We start from the raw sequence: 23,914 nt of genomic DNA on the forward strand, positions 1-23,914 counted from the left end.
CACAGTATTTATTTGCACTTAGGAAATAAAATAGCACACACAGTGTTTATTTGCACTTAGGAAATAAGATAGCATACATAGTATTTATTTGCACTTAGGAAATAAGATAGCACACACAGTGTTTATTTGCACTTAGGAAATAAGATAGCATACATAGTATTTATTTGCACTTAGGAAATAAGATAGCACACACAGTGTTTATTTGCACTTAGGAAATAAGATAGCATACATAGTATTTATTTGCACTTAGGAAATAAGATAGCACACACAGTATTTATTTGCACTTAGGAAATAAGATAGCACACACAGTATTTATTTTCACTTGGGAAAAGAGATAGCACACGCAGTATTTATTTGCACTTAGGAAATATGATAGCACACATAGTATTTATTTGCACTTAGGAAATAAGATAGCACTCACAGTATTTATTTGCACTTAGGAAATAAGATAGCACACACAGTATTTATTTGCACTTAGGAAATAAGATAGCACACACAGTATTTATTTGCACTTAGGAAATAAGATAGCACACACAGTATTTATTTGCACTTAGGAAATAAGATAGCACACACGGTATTTATTTGCACTTGGGAAAAGAGATAGCATACACAGTATTTATTTGCACTTAGGAAATAAGATAGCACACACAGTATCTATTTGCACTTAGGAAATAAGATAGCACACACAGTATTTATTTGCACTTAGGAAATAAGATAGCACACACAGTATCTATTTGCACTTAGGAAATAAGATAGCACACACAGTATTTATTTGCACTTGGGAAATAAGATAGCACACACAGTATTTATTTGCACTTAGGAAATAAGATAGCACACACAGTATTTATTTGCACTTGGGAAAAGAGATAGCACACACAGTATTTATTTGCACTTAGGAAATAAGATAGCACACACAGTATCTATTTGCACTTAGGAAATAAGATAGCACACACAGTATTTATTTGCACTTAGGAAATAAGATAGCACACACAGTATCTATTTGCACTTAGGAAATAAGATAGCACACACAGTATTTATTTGCACTTAGGAAATATGATAGCACACACAGTATTTATTTGCACTTAGGAAATAAGGTGTAATATGAACATTTTGGAATTTCAATGTTCACACAGACATGAAAAGATCAGAATTGACCTTTGGTGTGAACAAAGCCCGTGTGCGTGTGCGTGTGCGTGTGCGTGTGTGTTTGTGTGTGTGTGTGTGTGTGTGTGTGTGTGTGTGTGTGTGTGTGTGTGTGTGTGTGTGTGTGTGTGTGTGTGTGTCTGTCAGCTATTCAGTGGTAGTTTTGTGCAAACACAGGAAATGGTGACTACTTCATATCATGACAGTACATTGATGAATGTATCAAGATGACATTAAATAATGTACATCATTAAACTTGGGAAGGGGACTTTGCTTTGCTGTCAAACATACCATCAGCAGCTATTTTCATGTCTGCCATTGAAATATTACAAAAGCCAAAAGCAGTGAAGTTGTCACCTTGTGGAAATGCTAAATAAAAACAAATCCTTTTCAACTTATATTCAATTGAATAGACTGCAAAGACAAGATATTTCATCTTCACACTGACAAACTTTTGTTTTGCAAATAATCATGAAGTTAGAATGTAATGGCAGCAACACATTGCAAAAAAGTCATTTTTACCAGTGTGTTACATGGCCTTTCCTTTCAATTCATCAATCAATCAATGTTTATTTATATAGCCCTAAATCACATGTGTCTCAAAGGGCTGCACAAAACACAACAACATCCTCGGTTGGGACCACATAAGGGCAAGGAAAAACTCACCCCAGTGGGACGTCAACAGTAAAGGTTTGGGAACTGAGGAGACACATTTTTGAAGTGGAATTATTTCCCATTCTTGCTTGATGTACAGCTTAAGTTGTTCAACAGTCTCCTGCCTCATATTTTAGCCTTCACACATTTTCAATGTCGGGACTACAGGCAGGCCAGTCTAGTACCCGCACTCTTTTACAATAAAGCCAGGCTGTTGTAACACCTGGCTTGGCATGGTCTTGCTGAAATCAGCAGGGGCATCCATAACACCTGTATGTACCTTTCAGCATGAATGGTGCCTTCACAGATGTGTAAGTTAGCCATGCCTTGGCCACTAATACACCCCCATACCATCACACATGCTGACTTTTACACTTTCACCCTAGAACAATCACTAATACACCCCCATACCATCACACATTCTGACTTTTACACTTTCACCCTAGAACAGTCCGGATGGTCCTTTTCCTCTTTGGTCCGAAGGATACAACGTCCACAGTTTCCAAAAACAATATGAAATGTGGACTCCTCAGACCACAGAACACTTTTTCCACTTTCTTAGATGAGCTCGGGCCCAGCAAAGCGTTTCTGGGTGTTGTTGATAAATGGTTTTGGCTTTGCATAGTAGAGTTTTAACTAGCACTTACAGATGTAGCAACCAACTGTAGTTACTGTAAGTGGTTTTTTGAAGTGTTCCTGGGCCCATGTGGTGATATCTTTTACACACTGGTGTGGCTTTTTAATGCAGTAGCGCCTGAGTGATGGAAGGTGTGTAATATCATGGCTTACGTGCAGTGATTTCTCCACATTCTCTCAACCTTTTGATGATATTACGGAACATAGATGGTGAAATCCTTAAAATCCTTGCAATAGCTGCTTGAGAAATGTTGTTCTTCAACAATTTGCTCAGGCATTTGTTTACTAAGTGGTGACCCTCGCCCCCTCCTTGTTTCATGGAAGCTGCTTTTATAGCCAATCATGGCACCCACTTGTTCCCAGTTAGCCTGTTCACCTGTGGGATGTTCCATATAAGTGTTTGATGAGCATTCTTCAACATTCTCACTCTTTTTTGCCACTTGCGCCAGCTTTTTGAAACATGTTGCGGGCATCAAATTCCATCCATCCACCCATCCATCTTCTTTCGGTTATCCGAGATTGGGTCGCGGGGGCAGCAGCCTAAGCAGGGAAGCTCAGACTTCCCTCTCCCCAGCCACTTCGTCTAGCTCCTCCCTGGGGATCCCTAGGCCTTCCCAGGCCAGCCGGGAGACATAGTCTTCCCAACGTGTCCTGGGTCTTCCCCGTGGCCTCCTACCGGTTGGACGTGCCCTAAACATCTCCCTCGGGAGGCGTTCGGGTGGCATCCTGACCAGATGCCCGAACCACCTCATCTGGCTCCTCATCTGGAGGAGCCGTGGCTTTACTTTGAGTTCCTCCCGGATGGTAGAGCTTCTCACCCTATCTCTAAGGGAGAGCCCCGCCACACAGCGGAGGAAACTCATTTCGGCCGCTTGTACCCGTGATCTTATCCTTTCGGTCATGACCCAAAGCTCATGACCATAGGTGAGGATGGGAACGTAGATCGACCGGTAAATTGAGAGCTTTGCCTTCCGGCTCAGCTCCTTCTTTACCACAACGGATCGGTACAACGTCCGCATTACTGAAGACGCCGCACTGATCCGCCTGTCCATCTCACGATCCACTCTTCCCTCACTCGTGAACAAGACTCCTAGGTACTTGAACTCCTCCACTTGGGGCAGGGTCTCCTCCCCAACCCGGAGATGGCATTCCACCCTTTTCCGGGCGAGAACCATGGACTCGGACTTGGAGGTGCTGATTCTCATTCCGGTCGCTTCACACTGAACAACATTTCTCAATCCAATCCAATCCAATCCACTTTATTTATATAGCACATTTAAACAACAATAACATTTCCAAAGTGCAGCACAGCCATGTTAAAAACAATTGTAAAAAAAATAAATAAATAAATAAAATACAATTTAAAAAAAAAAGTATATATATATTATGCTCCACCAATGACTGAATAAAAACAAAAAATAAATAAATATAAAACCAATAAAAACAAATATGATATAAAACTATTTTAAAGGGTAAAATCAATTAAAACAGTAAAATAAAAATCAAAGTGTATAAAAAACACAGAGGACAACAGAGGACCACACAACTCACCTAGTGTTAAAAGCCAAAGAATAAAAGTGGGTCTTAAAACGAGACTTAAAACACTCCACTGTGGAAGCAGTTTGAACATGGAGAGGCAGAGTGTTCCAGAGCTTAGGGCCAACCACAGAGAAGGCCCTGTCTCCCCTGGTCTTAAGTCTGGTCTTGGGCACCACGAGCTGGAACTGGCTCTCGGACCTCAGAGCGATGTAAATTTCGATAAGGTCCGAGATATATTGAGGTGCCAGTTCATGTAAAGATTTAAAAACAAACAGCAATGTTTTAAAATCAATTCTAAAATGAAAAGGGAGCCAGTGCAAACTCTGAAGAATTGGGGTTATATGCTGGCGTTTCCTGGCCCCTGTTAAAAGTCCTGCTGCCGCGTTCTGGACTAACTGCAACCGGGAGAGAGCTTTTTGGCTAATGCCAGCATAAAGTGCATTGCAGTAGTCCAGGTGACTTGAAATAAAAGCATGCACCACCTGTTCAAAAAGGTTAAAAGATAAAAACGGTTTAACCTTTACTAAAAGACGAAGGTGATAAAAACACGATTTTAAAACGCCATTGACTTGTTTGTCTAGTTTAAAATCGCTGTCTATAGTGACGCCAAGGCTGGTGACTTTGGGACGCACATCATTTTGCAATGGTCCCAAGTCAGTGAGGGCCGGAACAAAAACAAAAATTTCCGTTTTTCCCTCATTCATTATTTAAAAAATCTGGGCTAACCAAGCCTTGACGTCGCATAGACAGTTAAGAAGGGGTGTCAGGGGGCCGTGGCTTTTTGAAATCGGCATATAAATTTGGCAGTCATCTGCATAAAAGTGATAAAACACTCCATGTTTCTTAAAAATATCTCCAAGAGGGAGGAGATAAAGAGCGAACAGGATGGGGCCTAAAATAGATCCCTGTGGGACACCACAATAAAGCGGGGCAGAAGAGGAGGTGGCGTCCCCCAGCCTGACAGAGAAGGACCTCTCAGACAGGTAAGATCTGAACCACGCTAACGCAGTCCCCCTGACACCCACACAGTCTCTCAGGCGGTCTAAAAGAATTGTGTGGTTGGCTGTGTCAAAGGCAGCTGTAAGATCTAAAAGCACTAAAATGGCAGAGCTGCCAGAATCAGACATTAAAAGCAAGTCATTAAAAACCTTTAAAAGTGCAGATTCAGTACTGTGCAAAGCTTTGTATCAAGACTGAAATGGATCTAAAGTGCTATTTTCATCTAAAAAAGGCTGCAGTTGTGCCAGAACACATTTCTCCAAAATCTTTGACACTAAAGGTAATTTGGAAATGGGCCGATAATTTCACAAACTTGTCGGATCAAGACCTGTTTTTTTAATCAAAGGCTCAACAACAGCTCTTTTACAAAAGGAGGGGACACAGCCAGAAATCAAGCTGCTGTTGATGATGTTCCTAACAGACAAATCAATAGTGTCCCAGATTTCTTTAAAAAAGCGAGGGGGGACTGGGTCTGTGGGACAGCTATTGCTGCGAACCGATCCAGTGAGAACTGAAGATCCCGGCCAGATGAAGCCATCAGGGCCACATCATCTGCAAAAAGCAGAGACGTAATCCCGCGGCCACCAAACCGGAATCCCTCAACGCCTTGACTGCGCCTAGAAATTCTGTCCATAAAAGTTATGAACAGAATCGGTGACAAAGGACAGCCTTGTCGTAGTCCAACCCAAACTGGAAACGTGTCCGACTTACTGCCAGCAATGCGGACCAAGCTCTGGCACTGATCATACAGGGAGCGGACCGCCACAATAAGACAGTCTGATACCCCATACTCTCTGAGCACTCCCCACAGGACTTCCCGAGGGACACGGTCGAATGCCTTCTCCAAGTCCACAAAGCACATGTAGACTGGTTGGGCAAACTCCCATGCACCCTCAAGAACCCTGCCGAGAGTATAGAGCTGGTCCACAGTTCCACCACCAGGACGAAAACCACATTGTTCCTCCTGAATCCAAGGTTCGACTATCCGGCGTAGCCTCTTCTCCAGTACACCTGAATAAAACTTACCGGGAAGGCTGAGGAGTGTGATCCCACGATAGTTGGAACACACCCTCTGGTCCCCCTTCTTAAAAAGGGGTAGAAAAGCGCTATACAAGTACAACCCATTTACCATTTAATATTGTGTTCACGCACTCCATGTGGCAGGTTTTGACGTGTACAGTGATGACAGTTGTCACGGCGACTTGAAAACACTGCGGGCGAGCAGACTCGTCCTCCCTCGGATCATCCATTAATGAGGTAGGCAGTCCCCTCCCAACCCCCCCGTCAAATTATGAGCGAGGATGAGGTGGCCGTGAAACCGCCTCCCTTCGAGGCCGCTCCTCCGCTCTTATCAACGTCATTTATAAAATATCTTAATGCATGGATGCTCCCCCCCCCCTCTTCTTTACTGTTCTTGCATTGTTGTCTCCCCCCCTCCTGCTCTGGGACTGTACCATCTCCAGCTGCACGGGGAGGAATGAGGGGGTCAGGGAGGTGGGAGGCTGGGCCCGAGAGTGGAATGTTAAACTGAAGCGGAGTTGGCGTGGATGTGACAATGCATAATAACAGCGGCACACATGCATCGCGCAGCATCCGCATATGAGACTTTCCTCACAGTGGACGTTTCAGTCTTCCGTCTCGTTGGCTGTCACTAAGTCATTCCAAGCCTGGGAGACGAACAAGAAGACTAGTGTGTTCCGCTGAACCTGATCCAGATGCTAATTGAGAAATTTCCCAGGCCAGCATGGGGAGAGACTCCTCCTTTAATTGTAAGAAGGAAACACGATCTTTCAGGAGCAGGGCTACTTGGCTAGATTGTAGCTAGATCGTAACTCCTTCTGGAATCTTTAAGTTTCCTGAAGGAATCAATAAAGTACTATCAATCTATCTAATTGTAGTCAGGCAACGAGTCAGATTGCCATATGTTGACATTTTTACCTGAGAAGGGCTACTATACTCACAAAGGGATGTAACGATAAACGGAATAAAAATAACCGTGGGAGGACTTCGGAATATTTGAAATAAAACTTTTTAAAACATCCATCCATCCATCTTCTTCCGCTTATCTGAGGTCGGGTCGCGGGGGCAACAGCCTAAGCAGGGAAACCCAGACTTCCCTCTCCCCAGCCACTTCGTCCAGCTCTTCCCGGGGGATCCCGAGGCGTTCCCAGGCCAGCCGGGAGACATAGTCTTCCCAACGTGTCCTGGGTCTTCCCCGTGGCCTCCTACCGGTTGGACGTGCCCTAAACACCTCCCTCGGGAGGCGTTCGGGTGGCATCCTGACCAGATGCCCGAACCACCTCATCTGGCTCCTCTCGAAGTGGAGGAGCAGCGGCTTTACTTTGAGTTCCTCCCGGATGGCAGAGCTTCTCACCCTATCTCTAAGGGAGAGCCCCGCCACACGGTGGAGGAAACTCATTTCGGCCGCTTGTACCCGTGATCTTATCCTTTCGGTCATGACCCAAAGCTCATGACCATAGGTGAGGATGGGAACGTAGATCGACTGGTAAATTGAGAGCTTCGCCTTCCGGCTCCGCTCCTTCTTCACCTCTACGGATCGGTACAACGTCCGCATTACTGAAGACGCCACACTGATCCGCCTGTCGATCTCACGATCCACTCTTCCCCCACTCGTGAACAAGACTCCTAGGTACTTGAACTCCTCCACTTGGGGCAGGGTCTCCTCCCCAACCCGGAGATGGCATTCCACCCTTTTCCGGGCGAGAACCATGGACTCGGACTTGGAGGTGCTGATTCTCATTCCGGTCGCTTCACACTCAGCTGCGAACCGATCCAGTGAGAGCTGAAGATCCCGGTCGGATGAAGCCATCAGGACCACATCATCTGCAAAAAGCAGAGACCTAATCCTGTGGTCACCAAACCGGAAACCCTCAACGCCTTGACTGCGCCTAGAAATTCTGTCCATAAAAGTTATGAACAGAATCGGTGACAAAGGGCAGCCGTGGCGGAGTCCAACCCTCACTGGAAATGTGTTCGACTTACTGCCGGCAATGCGGACCAAGCTCTGGCACTGATCGTACAGGGAACGGACCGCCACAATAAGACAGTCCGATACCCCATACTCTCTGAGCACTCCCCACAGGACTTCCCGAGGGACACGGTCCAATGCCTTCTCCAAGTCCACAAAGCACATGTAGACTGGTTGGGCAAACTCCCATGCACCCTCAAGAACCCTGCCGAGAGTATAGAGCTGGTCCACAGTTCCACGACCAGGACGAAACAACACTTTGATAAATTCATGAACTAACCGCCATGACCACAACCCCACGGGGAGCGGGGCTGGGCGAGATATCGATACACTCGATAAATCACGGGTTTGTCTCTGTGCGATATAGAAAATGACTATATCGTAATATTCGAGTATACATTCTCACGCAGTTGCTTTTGGCTGCGGACATTACAGAACATGCGTTTCCCATTCTGTAGAGAGGTAGCAGCATGGGTAACGTTAGCTGTGATGCTAACTGGGACCGTGCGAGTGGTAATACGAGAGAAAGAAGGTGCGAATCTGGTAACAAATGAAAGAAGAATTAATTCCCAAGAAAAACAGCAGGGGGTCCATCGTCAGGCGGGGGTTTGGCTTCAAGTGGGAATATGTTGAACAAACAACCGTAATTTGTCAAGTGTGGGGCAAAGGCGTTGCTACAAAAAGTGGCATTACTGCTAATGTGTAGCATCATTTGAAAAGTCACTCGCTAGAGAATGAAGAGCGGTTACTCCGCATTTCGGTGCCACACCAATAAATTGCAGAGGCAACGATTTCCACATCCACACCGTATGAAAAAAAAAGTCAACAACAGAAGGAGATAACATCTGCAAGAACCTACCACATAGCGAAGGATTTGATTTCCTATTATGCAGCTCATTTTTATTTGACACTTATTGAAACATCTTGTGTGACATCACGCACAAAAGTGCACTTTATTTGTTTTAAACTATTGTAGTGGCATTCTGTACAAAAAAGTGCACTTTAATTTAGTGTTGTTTTGATATGTCATCTTAGTGACATCATGCACAAAAGTGCAAAGTGCACAGCTTGTTTTATCTTGCACTTTCTGTTTTGGAAATGACATGAATGATTGTGCCACTGCTTCGTAACTGTTTAATAAATATAGTTTTGGTCAATTGACTCAGTTGCGATTTCCCTCTCTGCATGAAAGTTTAAATTAGCATATATTAATGCAGTATGAAGAACAATGTTTGAATGTAGACACACAGAATCATCATACTGCTGTGATTATATGCATCAAGTGTTCATTCAAGGCTAAGGCAAAATATTGAAATATATACCGTGTACCGTGACATGGCCTTAAAATATCGAGATATTAAAAAAAAAAAGTCTATATCGCCCAGCTTTCTCTTATGTGTGACTGCCATCTACTCCACACTTATCATTACACCATGTACCAAATAAAATAGCACCAAGGTCGATGAGCACATCCACAATTATTCTGTACATTAAGCGTTTCACTGCTGATTTTTGAGAAAATTAAAACATTTTAAGTGTGCCTTGTAGTCCGAAAAATACGGTAGTTCAAAAGAGTCTACATTACGGGAATGCTTTGCTGCTGTTCTCAGATTTTAACTTCCCTCAAATTGAAAAAGAACTGTGTCCGACTTACTGCCAGCAATGCGGACCAAGCTCTGGCACTGATGGTACAGGGAGCGGACTGCCACAATAAGACAGTCCGATACCCCATACTCTCTGAGCACTCCCCACAGGGCTTCCCGAGGGACACGGTCGAATGCCTTCTCCAAGTCCACAAAGCACATGTAGACTGGTTGGGCAAACTCCCATGCACCCTCAAGAACCCTGCCGAGAGTATAGAGCAGGTCCACTGTTCCACGACCAGGACGAAAACCACATTGTTCCTCCTGAATCCAAGGTTTGACTATCTGGCGTAGCCTCCTCTCCAGTACACCTGAATAAACCTTACCGGGAAGGCTGAGGAGTGTGATCCCACGATAGTTGGAACACACCCTCTGGTCCCCCTTCTTAAAGAGAGGGACCACCACCCTGGTTTGCCAATCCAGAGGTACCGCCCCCGATGTCCACGCGATGCTGCAGAGTGTTGTCTACCAAGATAGCCCCACAGCATCCAGAGCCTTAAGGAACTCCGGGCGGATCTCATCCACCCCTGGGGCCTTGCCACCGAGGAGCTTTTTAACTACCTCAGCAACCTCAGCCCCAGAATTAGGAGAGCCCACCACAGATTCCCCAGGCACTGCTTCCTCATTGGAAGACATCTGCAGTTGAGGTCAGCAGAACACCATCCGCACCATACACGGTGTTGACAGTGTACTGCTTCCCCTTCATGAGGCGGCGAATGGTGGTCCAGAATCGCTTCAAAGCCGTCCGGAAGTCGTTTTCCACGACTTCCCCAAACTCCTCCCATGTCGGAGTTTTTGCCTCCGCGACTGCTGAAGCTGCACACCGCTTGGCCTGTCGGTACCTGTCCACTGCCTCCGAAATCCTATGAGCCAAATGAACCCGATAGGACTCCTTCTTCAGCTTGACGGCATCCCTCACCGCTGGTGTCCACCAACGGGTTTTAGGATTACCGCCCCGACAGGCACCAACTACCTTGCGGCCACAGCTCCAATCAGCCGCTTCGACAATAGAGGTGTGGAACATGGTCCACTCGGACTCAATGTCCAGCACCTCCCTCGTAACATGTTCAAAGTTCTTCCGGAGGTGGGAATTGAAACTTTCTCTGAAAGGAGACTCTGCCAGACGTTCCTAACAGACCCTCACAATGCGTTTGGGCCTGCCAGGTCTGTCCGGCATCCTCCCCCACCATCGCAGCCAACTCACCACCAGGTGGTGATCACTAGAAAGCTCCGCCCCTCTCTTTACCCGAGTGTCCAAAACATGAGGCCGCAAATCCGATGACACAACTACAAAGTCGATTATGGAACTGCGGCCTAGGGTGTCCTGGTGCCAAGTGCACATATGGACACCCTTATGTTTGAACATTGTGTTTTGTTATTTACAAACTGTGACGAGCACAAAAGTCCAATAACAAAACACCACTCGGGTTCAGATCCGGGCGGCCATTCTCCCCAATCCCGCCTCTCCAGGTTTCACTGTCGTTGCCAACATGAGCGTTGAAGTCCCCCTCGAGTGTACCAAAAAAGGGTGGGTCCTCTGAACTGCTGTTCGGTGCGTGAGCACAAACAACAGTCAAGACCCGTCCTCCCACCTGAAGGCGGAGGGAGGCTACCCTTTCGTCCACCAGGTTGAACTCCAACGTGCAGGCTTTGAGCCGGAGGGCAACAAGAATTGCCACCCCAGCCCGTCGCCTCTCACTGTCGGCAACGCCAGAGTGGAAGAGAGTCCATCCCCTTTCGAGAGAAGTGGTTCCAGAGCCCTTGCTGTGCGTCGAAGTGAGTCCGACTATATCCAGCCGGAACTTCTCCACTTCGCGTACTAGCTCAGGCCCCTTCCCCCCAGTGAGGTGACGTTCCACGTCCCAAGAGCTAGCTTCTGTAATGGAGGATCTGACCGCCAGGTGCCCTGCCTTCGGCTGCCGCTCAGCTCCCACTGCACCCGACCTCTATGGCCCCTGCTATGGGTGGTGAGCTCATTGGAGGGGTGACCCACGTTGCCTCTTCGGCTGGGAACAGGCCCGGCCACCAGGCGCTCCCCATTGTGCCCCACCTCCGGGCCTGGCTCCAGAGGGGGGCCCTGGTGACCCGCGTCCTGGCGAGGGAAATCTGGGTTCCCGATTTGTCTTCTTCATAAAGGTCTTCATCAAATTCCAAATGAGCTAATATTTGCAACAAATAACAAAGTTTGTCAGTGTGAATATGAAATATCTTGTCTTTGCAGTCTATTCAATTGAATATAAGTTGAAAAGGATTTGTTGTATTCTCTTTTTATTTAGCATTTACACAACCTGACGGGCTTCACGGTGGCAGAGGGGTTAGTGCGTCTGCCTCACAATACGAAGTTCCTGCAGTCCTGGGTTCAAATCCAGGCTCGGGATCTTTCTGTGTGGAGTTTGCATGTTCTCCCCGTGAATGCGTGGGTTCCCTCCGGGTACTCCGGCTTCCTCCCACTTCCAAAGACATGCACCTGGGGATAGGTTGATTGGCAACACTAAATTGGCCCTAGTGTGTGAATGTGGGTGTGAATGTTGTCCGTCTATCTGTGTTGGCCCTGCGATGAGGTGGCGACTTGTCCAGGGTGTAGCCTGCCTTCCGCCCGATTGTAGCTGAGATAGGCGCCAGCGCCCCCCGCGACCCTGAAAGGGAATAGGCGGTAAAAAATGGATGGATACACAACCTGACTACTTCACTGCTTTTGTATTTTGACATCTTGGCTGGCAATAGACTCATTTTGTACCAGTGATACACTAGAATTGCTTTGCTGAGTTGGGCGACACACATGTTTTTGAAGATGTATTTATTGTTTACCGCTTGTCCCTCATAGTTGTGACAAAGTAAAAGAATGACAATATTTTACTGCGTACGTCAGCAGACAAATTAGGCGCCTTTTGTAACTTGTGTGCTTACTTACTAATAGAGAAGTTGTTTGGAATAGGAATGTATGTTTAATGCATTTTCTGTTGAAGCAAATAGCGACCATTTTTGAGGTCCCCTTTGTTTTGAAATGTATCAATATACATGTTGGTACCAGTGCCAAAATGTTGGTATGGGGACAATCCACCCTTCATATTCTGTTATAGGTAGGCGGTGTAGAGCAGCAGTTCTTAACCTTTTGGACCATGGGACCCAACTTTTCCATACCATACGGGACCAGGCCCCACTCAAACATGAACACCTTAACATTAGTAATCTTACTTTTAATCATATTTAATAATCATACCTAACGTGCTAAAATGAATACATTATAACTAAATGAATAGTAAGTAATAATATATATATATAATATAAACTGTCAATAAAATCAAAATTCCAATAAAAATACAGCATCACCACCTCAGTCATATTTTTTGCACTTAAGAAACTTTCAAAACTTCAGCCCCAGACTTCTTCTGCTTGTCTGATGTTGTCATTACTGCCACAAGTGGTGGAAAAGTGTATTACACCTGAGTACTTGTGTGATGTTGTCATTACTGCCACAAGTGGTGGAAAAGTGTATTACACCTGAGTACTTGTGTGATGTTGTCATTACTGCCACAAGTGGTGAAAAAGTGTATTACACCTGAGTACTTGTGTGATGTTGTCATTACTGCCACAAGTGGTGGAAAAGTGTATTACACCTGAGTACTTGTGTGATGTTGTCATTACTGCCACAAGTGGTGGAAAAGTGTATTACACCTGAGTACTTGTGTGATGTTGTCATTACTGCCACAAGTGGTGGAAAAGTGTATTACACATGAGTACTTGTGTGATGTTGTCATTACTGCCACAAGTGGTGGAAAAGTGTATTACACCTGAGTACTTGTGTGATGTTGTCATTACTGCCACAAGTGGTGGAAAAGTGTATTACACCTGAGTACTTGCGTGATGTTGTCATTACTGCCACGAGTGGTGGAAAAGTGTATTACACCTGAGTACTTGTGTGATGTCATTACTGCCACGAGTGGTGGAAAAGTGTATCACACCTGAGTACTTGTGTGATGTTGTCATTACTGCCACAAGTGGTGGAAAAGTGTATTACACCTGAGTACTTGTGTGATGTTGTCATTACTGCCACAAGTGGTGGAAAAGTGTATTACACATGAGTACTTGTGTGATGTTGTCATTACTGCCACAAGTGGTGGAAAAGTGTATTACACCTGAGTACTTGTGTGATGTTGTCATTACAGCCACAAGTGGTGGAAAAGTGTATTACACCTGAGTACTTGTGTGATGTTGTCATTACTGCCACAAGTGGTGGAAAAGTGTATTACACCTGAGTACTTGTGTTATGTTGTCATTACTGCCACGAGTGGTGGAAAAGTGTATTACACCTGAGTACTTGTGTGATGTTGTCATTACTGCCACAAGTGGTGGAAAAGTGTATTACACCTGAGTACTTGTGTGATGTCATTGCTGCCACAAGTGGTGGAAAAGTGTATTACAACTGAGTACCTCTGCAGCCTATACGGACCACATCTGACAAACAGATGTTTCTTTGGCAGCCCTCTAGGTGGCGCTCGCCCCCGGCCCTATGGTTAAGAAACACTGAGTGGATTCCAGACTTCCTTTGAAGCTGACAAGCCTTGTTTTGATTGATTGATTGAAACTTTTATTAGTAGATTGCACAGTACAGTACATATTCCGTACAATTGACCACTAAATAGTGCAATATGTAACACCCCAATAAGTCTTTCAACTTGTTTAAGTCAAGGTCCACCTTCATCAATTTATGGTTAACATCTTGTTAGTGATCACGATTGACTGTAGCTGTCAGTTTTTCTCAAGAAGCATGAGATGATCTTGTGTTCGTTCCTCTCCTAGAATGATCGTATGCAATCAGGTGATGAAGTTCCTCTTGGACCGCATCGACCGAGATGAGAGGCAGGAGGCCAACCGGAAGAAGAAGGAGAAGGTGGTGGAATCCAAGAAGAGGCTGGCCAAAGCCAACAAGCTGGCCGCGCTTCTTCATCGCCACAAAGAGAGCCTGAAGAATGAGATCTTGAAGAAACGAGCGCTGCTTGATGAGAGGCTTCGTCTGGAGGCGCAGGTAGAATCACACCTGGACCATTACAACTCTCTGGACACCTGACCATTCCGTTCAGAGTCCATTCTCGCTTCAACACAATACAAAACCAATCTTGCAATGCTAGATTTGCTTCAATACAGTGGTCCCCAACCTTTTTGTAGCTGCGGACCGGTCAACGCTTGATAATTGTTCCCGCGGCCCGGCGGGAGGGGAGATTTATTTATTTATTTTTTATTTTTTTCTTTGTCATGAAAAAGGGAGGTTTTCTGTGTTGGTGCACTTATTGTAAGTGTATCTTGTGTTTTTATATTGATTGAATTAAAGAAAAATTATAATTAAAAAAAATAAAAAATTATTCTGCGGCCCGGTACCAATTGAACTCGATTGGTTGGGGACCACTGCATTAATACATCTAATGAAACCTTTTCAAAACAGGTTACAGGTTAGACAAGCTCCTTCCAGATGCATGGTGATGGCCTAAAATATATTTTTAGCAACAAAAGAAAATCTACAGTGGTTTCCGGACCGTAGGGCGCAGGAGATTATAAGGCGCACTGCCGATGAATGGTCTATTTAAAAAAAAAAAAAAATCATATATAAGGCGCATCGTATTATAAGGCACATTAAAGGAGTCATATTATTATTATGATTATTTTCTAAATGTAAAAGACTTCCTTGTGGTCTACAAAACATGTCATGGTGCTGCTTTGCTCAAAATGTTGCATAGATGATGTTTTACACTTCATCTTCAACTCACTTTCTGACAGTCGCTTCAGGCGATGGTCTTATATCCGTGCCTCCACTTGGACAGCGTCATCTTTGTTGTAGCGGTGTAGCGTGCAAGGACGGGAGTGGAAGAAGTGTCAAAGATTGAGCTAACTGTTTTAATGACATTCACAACGCAGCAGGATCTCCTCATCAGTGGCTCACTAGTCCGACAACAACGCCCGAAAGGTGTCCCGTGATCGGAACTCTCTAATAACTACATTTCATTGGGTGATTAATGTAAAGTCACTACACCGATATGTTTTAATGCTTTCATGGTGAGTTTACTGACAGATATAAGTAAGAACTTGACACTACTTTATATTAGAAATGGCAACAGAGGAGGATGAATGTCACATAACAAGAAGATAGAGAAAAAGAAGAAGATCATTGACGAGGACTTATGCAGATCCCAAATACAGATCAGCAGGTACCAGAAGGTTAGAAAAGTTGCTTTTGCATAATATTGTGTAAGAAAACAGCAGATAATAAGTTTTACCTTATACACACAGCATAATAATACTCCTATGTTGAAGTACATCAAGCGGTGCGGCTTCATAGCTTACCAAAGTCCTACTAAAACATTTGGACAGATTTTTGAGTGCTGCGAGTAATATTTTATATTTTCAATGGAACATATAAAATGTTGCTGTTGTTTACTTGAGTCATGATGCAGCCTACACGTATCTCTTATGTGTGACCGCCATCTACTGGTCACACTTATAATTACACCATGTACCAAATAAAATTGCTTCGAGGTCGGTAAGCAAAACCAGAATGATTCCGTACATTAGGCGCACCGAGTTATAAGGCGCACTGTCGAGTTTTGAGAGAAAAAAGAAAAGGAAAAAAATACGGTTATAACTTTTTGAAGTGTTTTTTGTGATGTTCGTGTTTTTTTTGTGCACATTCACATAAAGTTCCTGACCTCTGCTCCCCAGGGGGAGCTAAAGATGGACCTTCTAAGGATCCGCAGGGAGAAGGAGAGAGCTCAGGCCGCAGCCCAGCAGGCTCTCAGGCAGCAGCAGCAGCAGCACGCCCGGGTACAAAGCATAAGCACTCAGCAGCAGCACGCCACCACGCACAAGAGGAAACGGGACGAGGACAGGGAGCTGACGAGCTCGGCCAAGTCCAAGAAGAAAAAGATGATCTCCACCAGCAGTAGCAAGGAAAGCAAGAAGGACACCAAAGTCTACTGTGTCTGCAAGACGCCTTACGACCAAACCAAGTACGAGCACTCACTGCACAGGAAATAGCACTTCACTCACCTTCTCACCCTGCTTCTCAAGGTTCTACATCGGCTGCGACCTGTGCACCAACTGGTATCACGGGGAGTGCGTGGGGGTCACGGAGAAAGAAGCCCAGGACATGGAAGACTACATCTGCGTGGAGTGCAAGCAGAGCACCAAGGAGGAGCTCTACTGCATCTGTCAAACACCCTACGACGAATCCCAGTAAGAAGTCTTCACCACTTTTTCATGTCTTTTTTTTATTTATTTATTTCGGCAATCTTCACATAAAACAAAGAGCAACAACAAAAAAAGAAAAAAAAAACACTCATTTGAGCAATGATTGAGCCGAAAGGGTGTAGGTTGAAGCAACGCTTATATAAACCTACTCCATCACAACAAGAACAAGGTTCAAAATATATAAAATCTAAAACATGCTTCACTTATATTACTTTTTTTTTTTTAAACAATATATAAGCAACATATATGTAGCACACGTCTCATATACACAGTTTAACATTTAAATCAAACATATACATTTGTACACTTATATATATATATATATTATATATACACAATTTATTTAAATTCAATATAAAGTGGTAATATATACATTTTAATATAACCTATGTGTATAATTATGAAATCATAAATTGTATTTATATACATATTATATATTATTGTCTTTCTAAAACAATGTTTGCTCTTCTTTCTTATATTTACTAATGATAAATGATTTAAAAAGCTTTTACAATCCTATGTAGGACTACAACACATACCTTTTTTAATGCATTCTAAATCATAAATAAACGCTAGCAAAAGTCAGCCAACAGGAGTTGCTGGATTGCCCCTATTAAGATCTAAAAAGTTCTACATTATTTGCACATGTGTCGTAGTGACAGGCATATCATTATAAGAACATGTCATATTTACATACTTGTGTTGTAGTGACAGGCATATCATCATAGGAATATGTCATATTTACATACTTGTGTCATTTCAAGTCAATGGCAGCGTATTCAATTCCCCGACACATTACAATGTTCACTTTTCCACTGGTGGACTTCAAACACTTCTTTAGTGTACAAACCCCGTTTCCATATGAGTTGGGAAATTGTGTTAGATGTAAATATAAACGGAATACAATGATTTGCAAATCCTTTTCAAGCCATATTCAGTTGAATGCACTACAAAGACAACATATTTGATGTTCAAACTGATAAACGTTTTTTTGTTTGCAAATAATCATTAACTGTAGAATTTGATGCCAGCAACACGTGACAAAGAAGTTGGGAAAGGTGGCAGTAAATACTGATAAAGTTGAGGAATGCTCATCAAACACTTATTGGGAACATCCCACAGGTGCGCAGGCTAATTGGGAAGAGGTGGGTGCCATGATTGGGTATAAAAGCAGCTTCCATGAAATGCAAAGTAATTCACAAACAAGGATCGGGCGAGGGTCACCACTTTGTAAGCAAATTGTCGAACAGTTTTGGAACAACATTTCTCAACGAGCTATTGCAAGGAATTTAGGGATTTTACCATTTACGGTCTGTAAAATCATCAAAAGGTTCAGAGAATCTAGAGAAATCACTGCACGTAAGCGAGGATATTACGGACCTTTGATCTCTCAGGTGGTACGGCATCAAAAACCGACATCAGTGTGTAAAGGATATCACCACATGGGCTCAGGAACACTTCATAAAACCACTGTCAGTAGCTACAGTTGGTCGCTACATCTGTAAGTGCAAGTTAAAACTATACTACGCAAAGCCAAACCCATTTATCAACAACACCCAGAAACACCGCCGGCTTCCCTGGGCCCGAGATCATCTAAGATGGACTGATGCAAAGTGGAAAGGTGTTCTGTGGTCTGACGAGTCCACATTTCAAATTATATTTGGAAACTGTGGACGTGGTGTCCTCCAGAACAAAGAGGAAAATAACCATTCAGATAGTTATAGGCGCAATGTTCAAAAGCCAGCATGTGTGATGGTATGGAGGTGTATTAGTGCCCAAGGCATGTGTAATTTACACATCTGTGAAGGCACCATTAATGCTGAAAGGTACGTACAGCTTTTGGAGCAACATATGTTGTCATCCAAGCAACGTTATCATGGACGCCCCTGCTTATTTCAGCAAGATAATGCCAAGCCACGTGTTATAAAAGCGTGACTTCGTAGTAAAAGAGTGCGGGTACTTTCCTGGCCCGCCTGCAGTCCAAACCTGTCTCCCATGGAAAATGTGTGGCGCATTATGAAGCGTAAAATACGACAGCGGAGACCCCGGACTGTTGAATGACTGAAGCTCTACATAAAACAAGAATGGTAAAGAATTCCACTTTCAAAGCTTCAACAATTAGTTTCCCCAGTTCTCAAACATTTATTAAGTGTTCTTAAAAGAAAAGGTGATGTAACACAGTGGTGAACATGCCCTTTCCCAACTACTTTGGCACGTGTTGCAGCCATGAAATTCTAAGTTAATTATTATTTGCAAAAACAAAATAAAGTTTATCAGTTTGAACATCAAATATGTTGTCTTTGTAGCATATTCAACTGAATATGGGTTGAAAAGGATTTGCAAATCATTGTATTCTGTTTATATTTACATCTAACACAATTTCCCAACTCATATGGAAACGGGGTTTGTATTCATAGGAGTTTTATCTACACCTATTAGAAGCTGTGTGCCAAACAGATCACTAAGCATTAAATGGAAATGCCGCCCTCTAACTCAAGGAACTGCTCACCCCCAAATCCTCCACACGACACCTCCGCTCCATACAGGCTAACCTTCTCCAACCTCCAAGGACAAAGCTTGCAACAATGGGGGACCGGGCTTTCTGCTCCGCTGCTCTCAGTCTGTGGATTGCTCTCCCTGACCACCTGAGGGCTCCACAGACTGTGGATGCTTTTAAAAAAATTATTAAAAACCCATCTTTTTAAAAAAGCCTTTTTATAGTCATGCATGCATGCTGGTTCTAGCTATTCGGCTGTTTCTAGTTTTTATATTTTATTTATTTTTATTATCTATTATTATTATTACTATTTTTTACACTGTGGCACTTTGAGGTTGTTTGCTCAACGTAAAGTGATTTTTACAAATAAAATCTGTTATTATTATTGTTATGTAGCAGTATTGCTAAGTGTGAACAAGAAATACAAACAATCACTAACTGTACAATGTCTGCTTTCACTGGGATGCCGACTGATGGATGTTCATATATTCCCATTTAGATGAAGAATTCATCATAATCCTCACACAGGTTTGAATACAAAAAAGATGTCGCAAGGAAGCATCTTTTCCCGTCTTTCTTGCCATCTCCGGGTATAAGTTGGATGTCAAAGTTGAACAACCTCTCGGTTTATGTCCACAACCATCTACAAACTCCAAAAGCAGTGAAGTTGTCACCTTGTGTAAATGCTATATAAAAAGAGAATACAACAAATCCTTTTCAACTTATATTCAATTGAATGGACTGCAAAGACAAGATATTTCATCTTCACACTGACAAACTTTCTTCTTTTTTGCAAATATTAGCTCATTAGGAATTTGATGCCTGCAACATGTTTCAAAAAAGCTGGCACAAGTGGCAAAAAAGAGTGACAAAGTTGAGAAATGCTCATCAAAGACTTTTTGGGAACATCTCACAGGTGAACAGGCTAATTGGGAACAGGTGGGTGCCATGATTGGCTATAAAAGCAGCTTCCATGAAATGCTCACTCATTCACAAACAAGGACGGGGCGAGGGTCACCACTTTGTCAACAAATACCTGAGCAAATTTTTGAAGAACAACATTTCTCAAGCAGCTCTTGCAAGGAATTTAGGGATTTCACCATCTACGCTCCATAATATCATCAGAAGTTTGAGGGAATGTGGAGAAATCACTGCACGTAAGCCATGATATTACACACCTTCCATCCCTCAGGCGCTACTGCATGAAAAAGTGTGTAAAGCAGTGGTCCCCAACCACCGGGCCGTGGCCTGGTACTGGGCCGTGGCCCGATTGGTGCCGGGCCGCAGAAGAATTTTTTATTCATTTTTATTTAAAATAAAAAAATAAAAATATATGTTGTTTTTTTTGTTCGTTTTTTATAATCAAATCAACATAAAAAACACAATAAAGACTTACAATTAGTGCACCAACCACAAAAACCTCCCTTTTTCATGACAAAGAAAAAAAAAAAAAGGATCCCCCCACCACCCGCCGTGGGACAAATTATTAAGCGTTGACCGGTCCGCGGATACAATAAGGTTGGGGACCACTGGTGTAAAGGATATCGCCACATGGGCTCAGGAACACTTCAGAAAACCACTGTCAGTAACTACAGTTGGTCGCTGCATCTGTAAGTGCAAGTTAAAACTCTACTATGCAAAGCTCGGGCTCAGCAAAGCCAGGCCCGAGATCATGTAAGAAGGTGCGCTTGTTTATGTCTCTGTGAGAAGGAGAGACAAGAAAAAGGGAGAAATGCATGCAGTGTAATGCCAGCAGCTAAAAGCAACTGCGTGAGAAGGAATATCACCATATGGTCATTTTCTATATCGCACAGAGACAAACCCGCCATATGTTCAGCATATCGATATGTCACCCAGCCCTAATTGTAGTTACTATGGTAATCTAAGTCACCAAGCAGTGTTTCCACAGAGTGTGAAATGGACAGGGACAGACGCGGATGGAGATTTTTACAACAAAGTTCTCAAGCTTAGTGATATATCAGATCTATCAGGTTGTAGGTGGGTTTATTTATATTCTTTGCGTTCATATTTTGCTGTTTTGTTGCATTTCACTTGATTGTAAAATATGTTGACGGAGTTCATATGTTGTCAATATTCAGTGTTTTATCCTTCATTGTTAATACTGTAACATTCTTTTTTTTCATGTACATTCTGGGTGTCTCCATCCACCCATCCATTTTCTACCGCTTATTCCCTTTTGGGGTCGCGGGGGGCGCTGGCGCCTATCTCAGCTACAATCGGGCGGAAGGCGGGGTACACCCTGGACAAGTCGCCATCTCATCGCAGGGCCAACACAGATATACAGACAACATTCACACTCACATTCACACACTGGGGCCAATTTAGTGTTGCCAATCAACCTATCCCCAGGTGCATGTCTTTGGAAGTGGGAGGAAGCCGGAGTACCCGGAGGGAACCCACGCATTCACGGGGAGAACATGCAAACTCCACACAGAAAGATCCCGAGCCTGGATTTGAACCCAGGACTGCAGGACCTTCGTATTGTGAGACAGACGCACTAACCCCTCCGCCACCGTGAAGCCCTCTGGGTGTCTCATTCAGTAAAAAAAAAAAAAATCCATTCCTTTTCTTAAGGCGGTCTGTCATAAAGTTTTTAGCATTCAATCAGACATTATTGTGAGGTTTTGTATTAGTGCTCCTAAAAATAGATATAGCGGCCCCCAGACACTTTTTTTCTCTAAATGTGGCCCCTGAGTCAGCGTAATTGCCCAGGCCTGCTGTACACTGTTAGTTTGTCTCATCTTGAAGGGCTTTGTGCTGTTGTACTCGTGCAATGACAATAAACACCTAGCTGGCTAATATTCCGCTGCGTTGTTAGCCACCTGGAACTTGGCGTGTTTTACCACTTGGAATGTGGCGAGAAGAAGAAGCTGTGAAAAGTCCCCCTTAACGTCACCATGCTTTCCCAGGTTCTACATCGGCTGTGATCGCTGTCAGAACTGGTACCACGGTCGCTGCGTGGGCATCCTGCAGAGCGAGGCCAACCACATCGACGAGTACGTGTGCCCGCAGTGCCAGTCCACGGAGGACGCCATGACGGTCCTCACGCCACTCACGGAAAAAGACTATGAAGGCCTGCGGAGGATAATGCGCTCTTTAATGGTGAGGCACACGTTCCTTCAGTGGTGGCTAACAAATCTCTCGGGCTCATCTGCCGCAAAATTGTTATTTTTACACTTCTATGGTTATCATCACGCATTTTCTTTTTTGCCATATCACGATTCACCAAACCTTGAAAGGAGGCTAAGCCTTTTGGTGGGGCACCAGATGTCGGCCTTAAAGGGGCCCAACTCTTCTTTCCTATATGCTACCTGCTGATCTCCATCATGTCAAAACATTCCAAATTAATACTTGGGGGGGGGGGGGGGTGGGGGGGGGACCAGCCCTTTGATGTTTAGTCATCGCAGACGTCAGTGCATTATCCACATATGGTCAAAGTGCTTTGAGCGAGTTGTTGTCAATAAGTTCCTTCTTCTCTATCCTCTTGTTGTGGGGCAGACTGGCTCCTACATGCACATGCATTGTCATTTCTAATACAAAGTAGCGGATAGTTCCAACTTACATCTGTCAGTAGACTCGTTATGGAAGCGCTAAAAAATACAACGACACACAGTCGAAGTGGAGGCACATAAATAAGACCGCCCATAATACAGTTAGAAGGCTTGAAGGCAGTCTGTAAAACTGGATGTGTGCAAAGTTTTGACCAAAGACATGTCATGTAGACCAGAAGGAAGTGTTTAAAGGAAGAAAACAATTGTATGATCCTTTCAAAGGCAGTTCTAACCTGTAAGACTTTAGAGCACAGATGTCCAAGGTTTTACCAGCAAGGGCCACAGACTAAAATAAAAATCAAAGGACAAGGCAAGCGTTGCCTTAAAGGAGGGGCTCATATTTTCTGCAGCTGAGATAGGCTCCAACACCCCCCGCGACCCCATAAGGGACAAGCGGTAGAAAATGGATGGATATATAAATATATAAAACAGGGGTCGGGAACCTTTTTGGCTGAGGGAGCCATGAAAGCCAAATATTTCAAAGTGTATTTACGTGAGAGCCATATAATATTTTTTTAACACTTACAACGTGCATTTTTAAGACCAACATTAATAATAATAAGTCACTTTTTCTATTTCATAACATTGTTATTCTAAAGCTAACCAATAATAAATATAGTACTTTTCGAACAGGTGCGATAGAAAATGGATGGTTGAATTAAAATGCATGAGAATGTTTTATAATTAGAACGTTATTTTTAACACTGCGATTACCAGCGGAATTATTCATTACTTATCGTGTTAAGCGATATCAGCTAAGATTTATCTGAGAGCCAGATGCAGTCATCAAAAGAGCCACATCTGGCTCTAGAGCCATAGGTTCCCTACCCCTGATATAAAAGAATATTGAAAGATGGCACCTGATGGCCATAAGATGTAACTACACTTGTTGTCCAAATAGATAAAAATAGTGTTCACGTATGAGATCTAGCTATTTTGAAGAAACTACAATACAAAACATGTTTGCAGTTATTTCACCTTTTTTTTTGCAAAATACATAACT

General features: G+C 43.6%; 1 protein-coding gene across 1 annotated transcript in view; it reads left to right on the forward strand.

Annotated features, from left to right (window-relative positions):
* LOC133539053 (nucleosome-remodeling factor subunit BPTF-like) overlaps positions 1 to 23,914 on the forward strand; it is a 151,564-nt gene that overhangs the window by 109,795 nt on the left and 17,855 nt on the right. The window contains 4 exon segments of the mRNA XM_061881081.1: positions 14,404 to 14,629; positions 16,315 to 16,601; positions 16,663 to 16,827; positions 22,270 to 22,462. Of these exon segments, the coding sequence (XP_061737065.1) occupies positions 14,404 to 14,629; positions 16,315 to 16,601; positions 16,663 to 16,827; positions 22,270 to 22,462 (871 nt within the window).

This window comes from Nerophis ophidion, linkage group LG20 (genome assembly GCF_033978795.1).
Source record: "Nerophis ophidion isolate RoL-2023_Sa linkage group LG20, RoL_Noph_v1.0, whole genome shotgun sequence".
Taxonomy (NCBI): domain Eukaryota; kingdom Metazoa; phylum Chordata; class Actinopteri; order Syngnathiformes; family Syngnathidae; genus Nerophis; species Nerophis ophidion.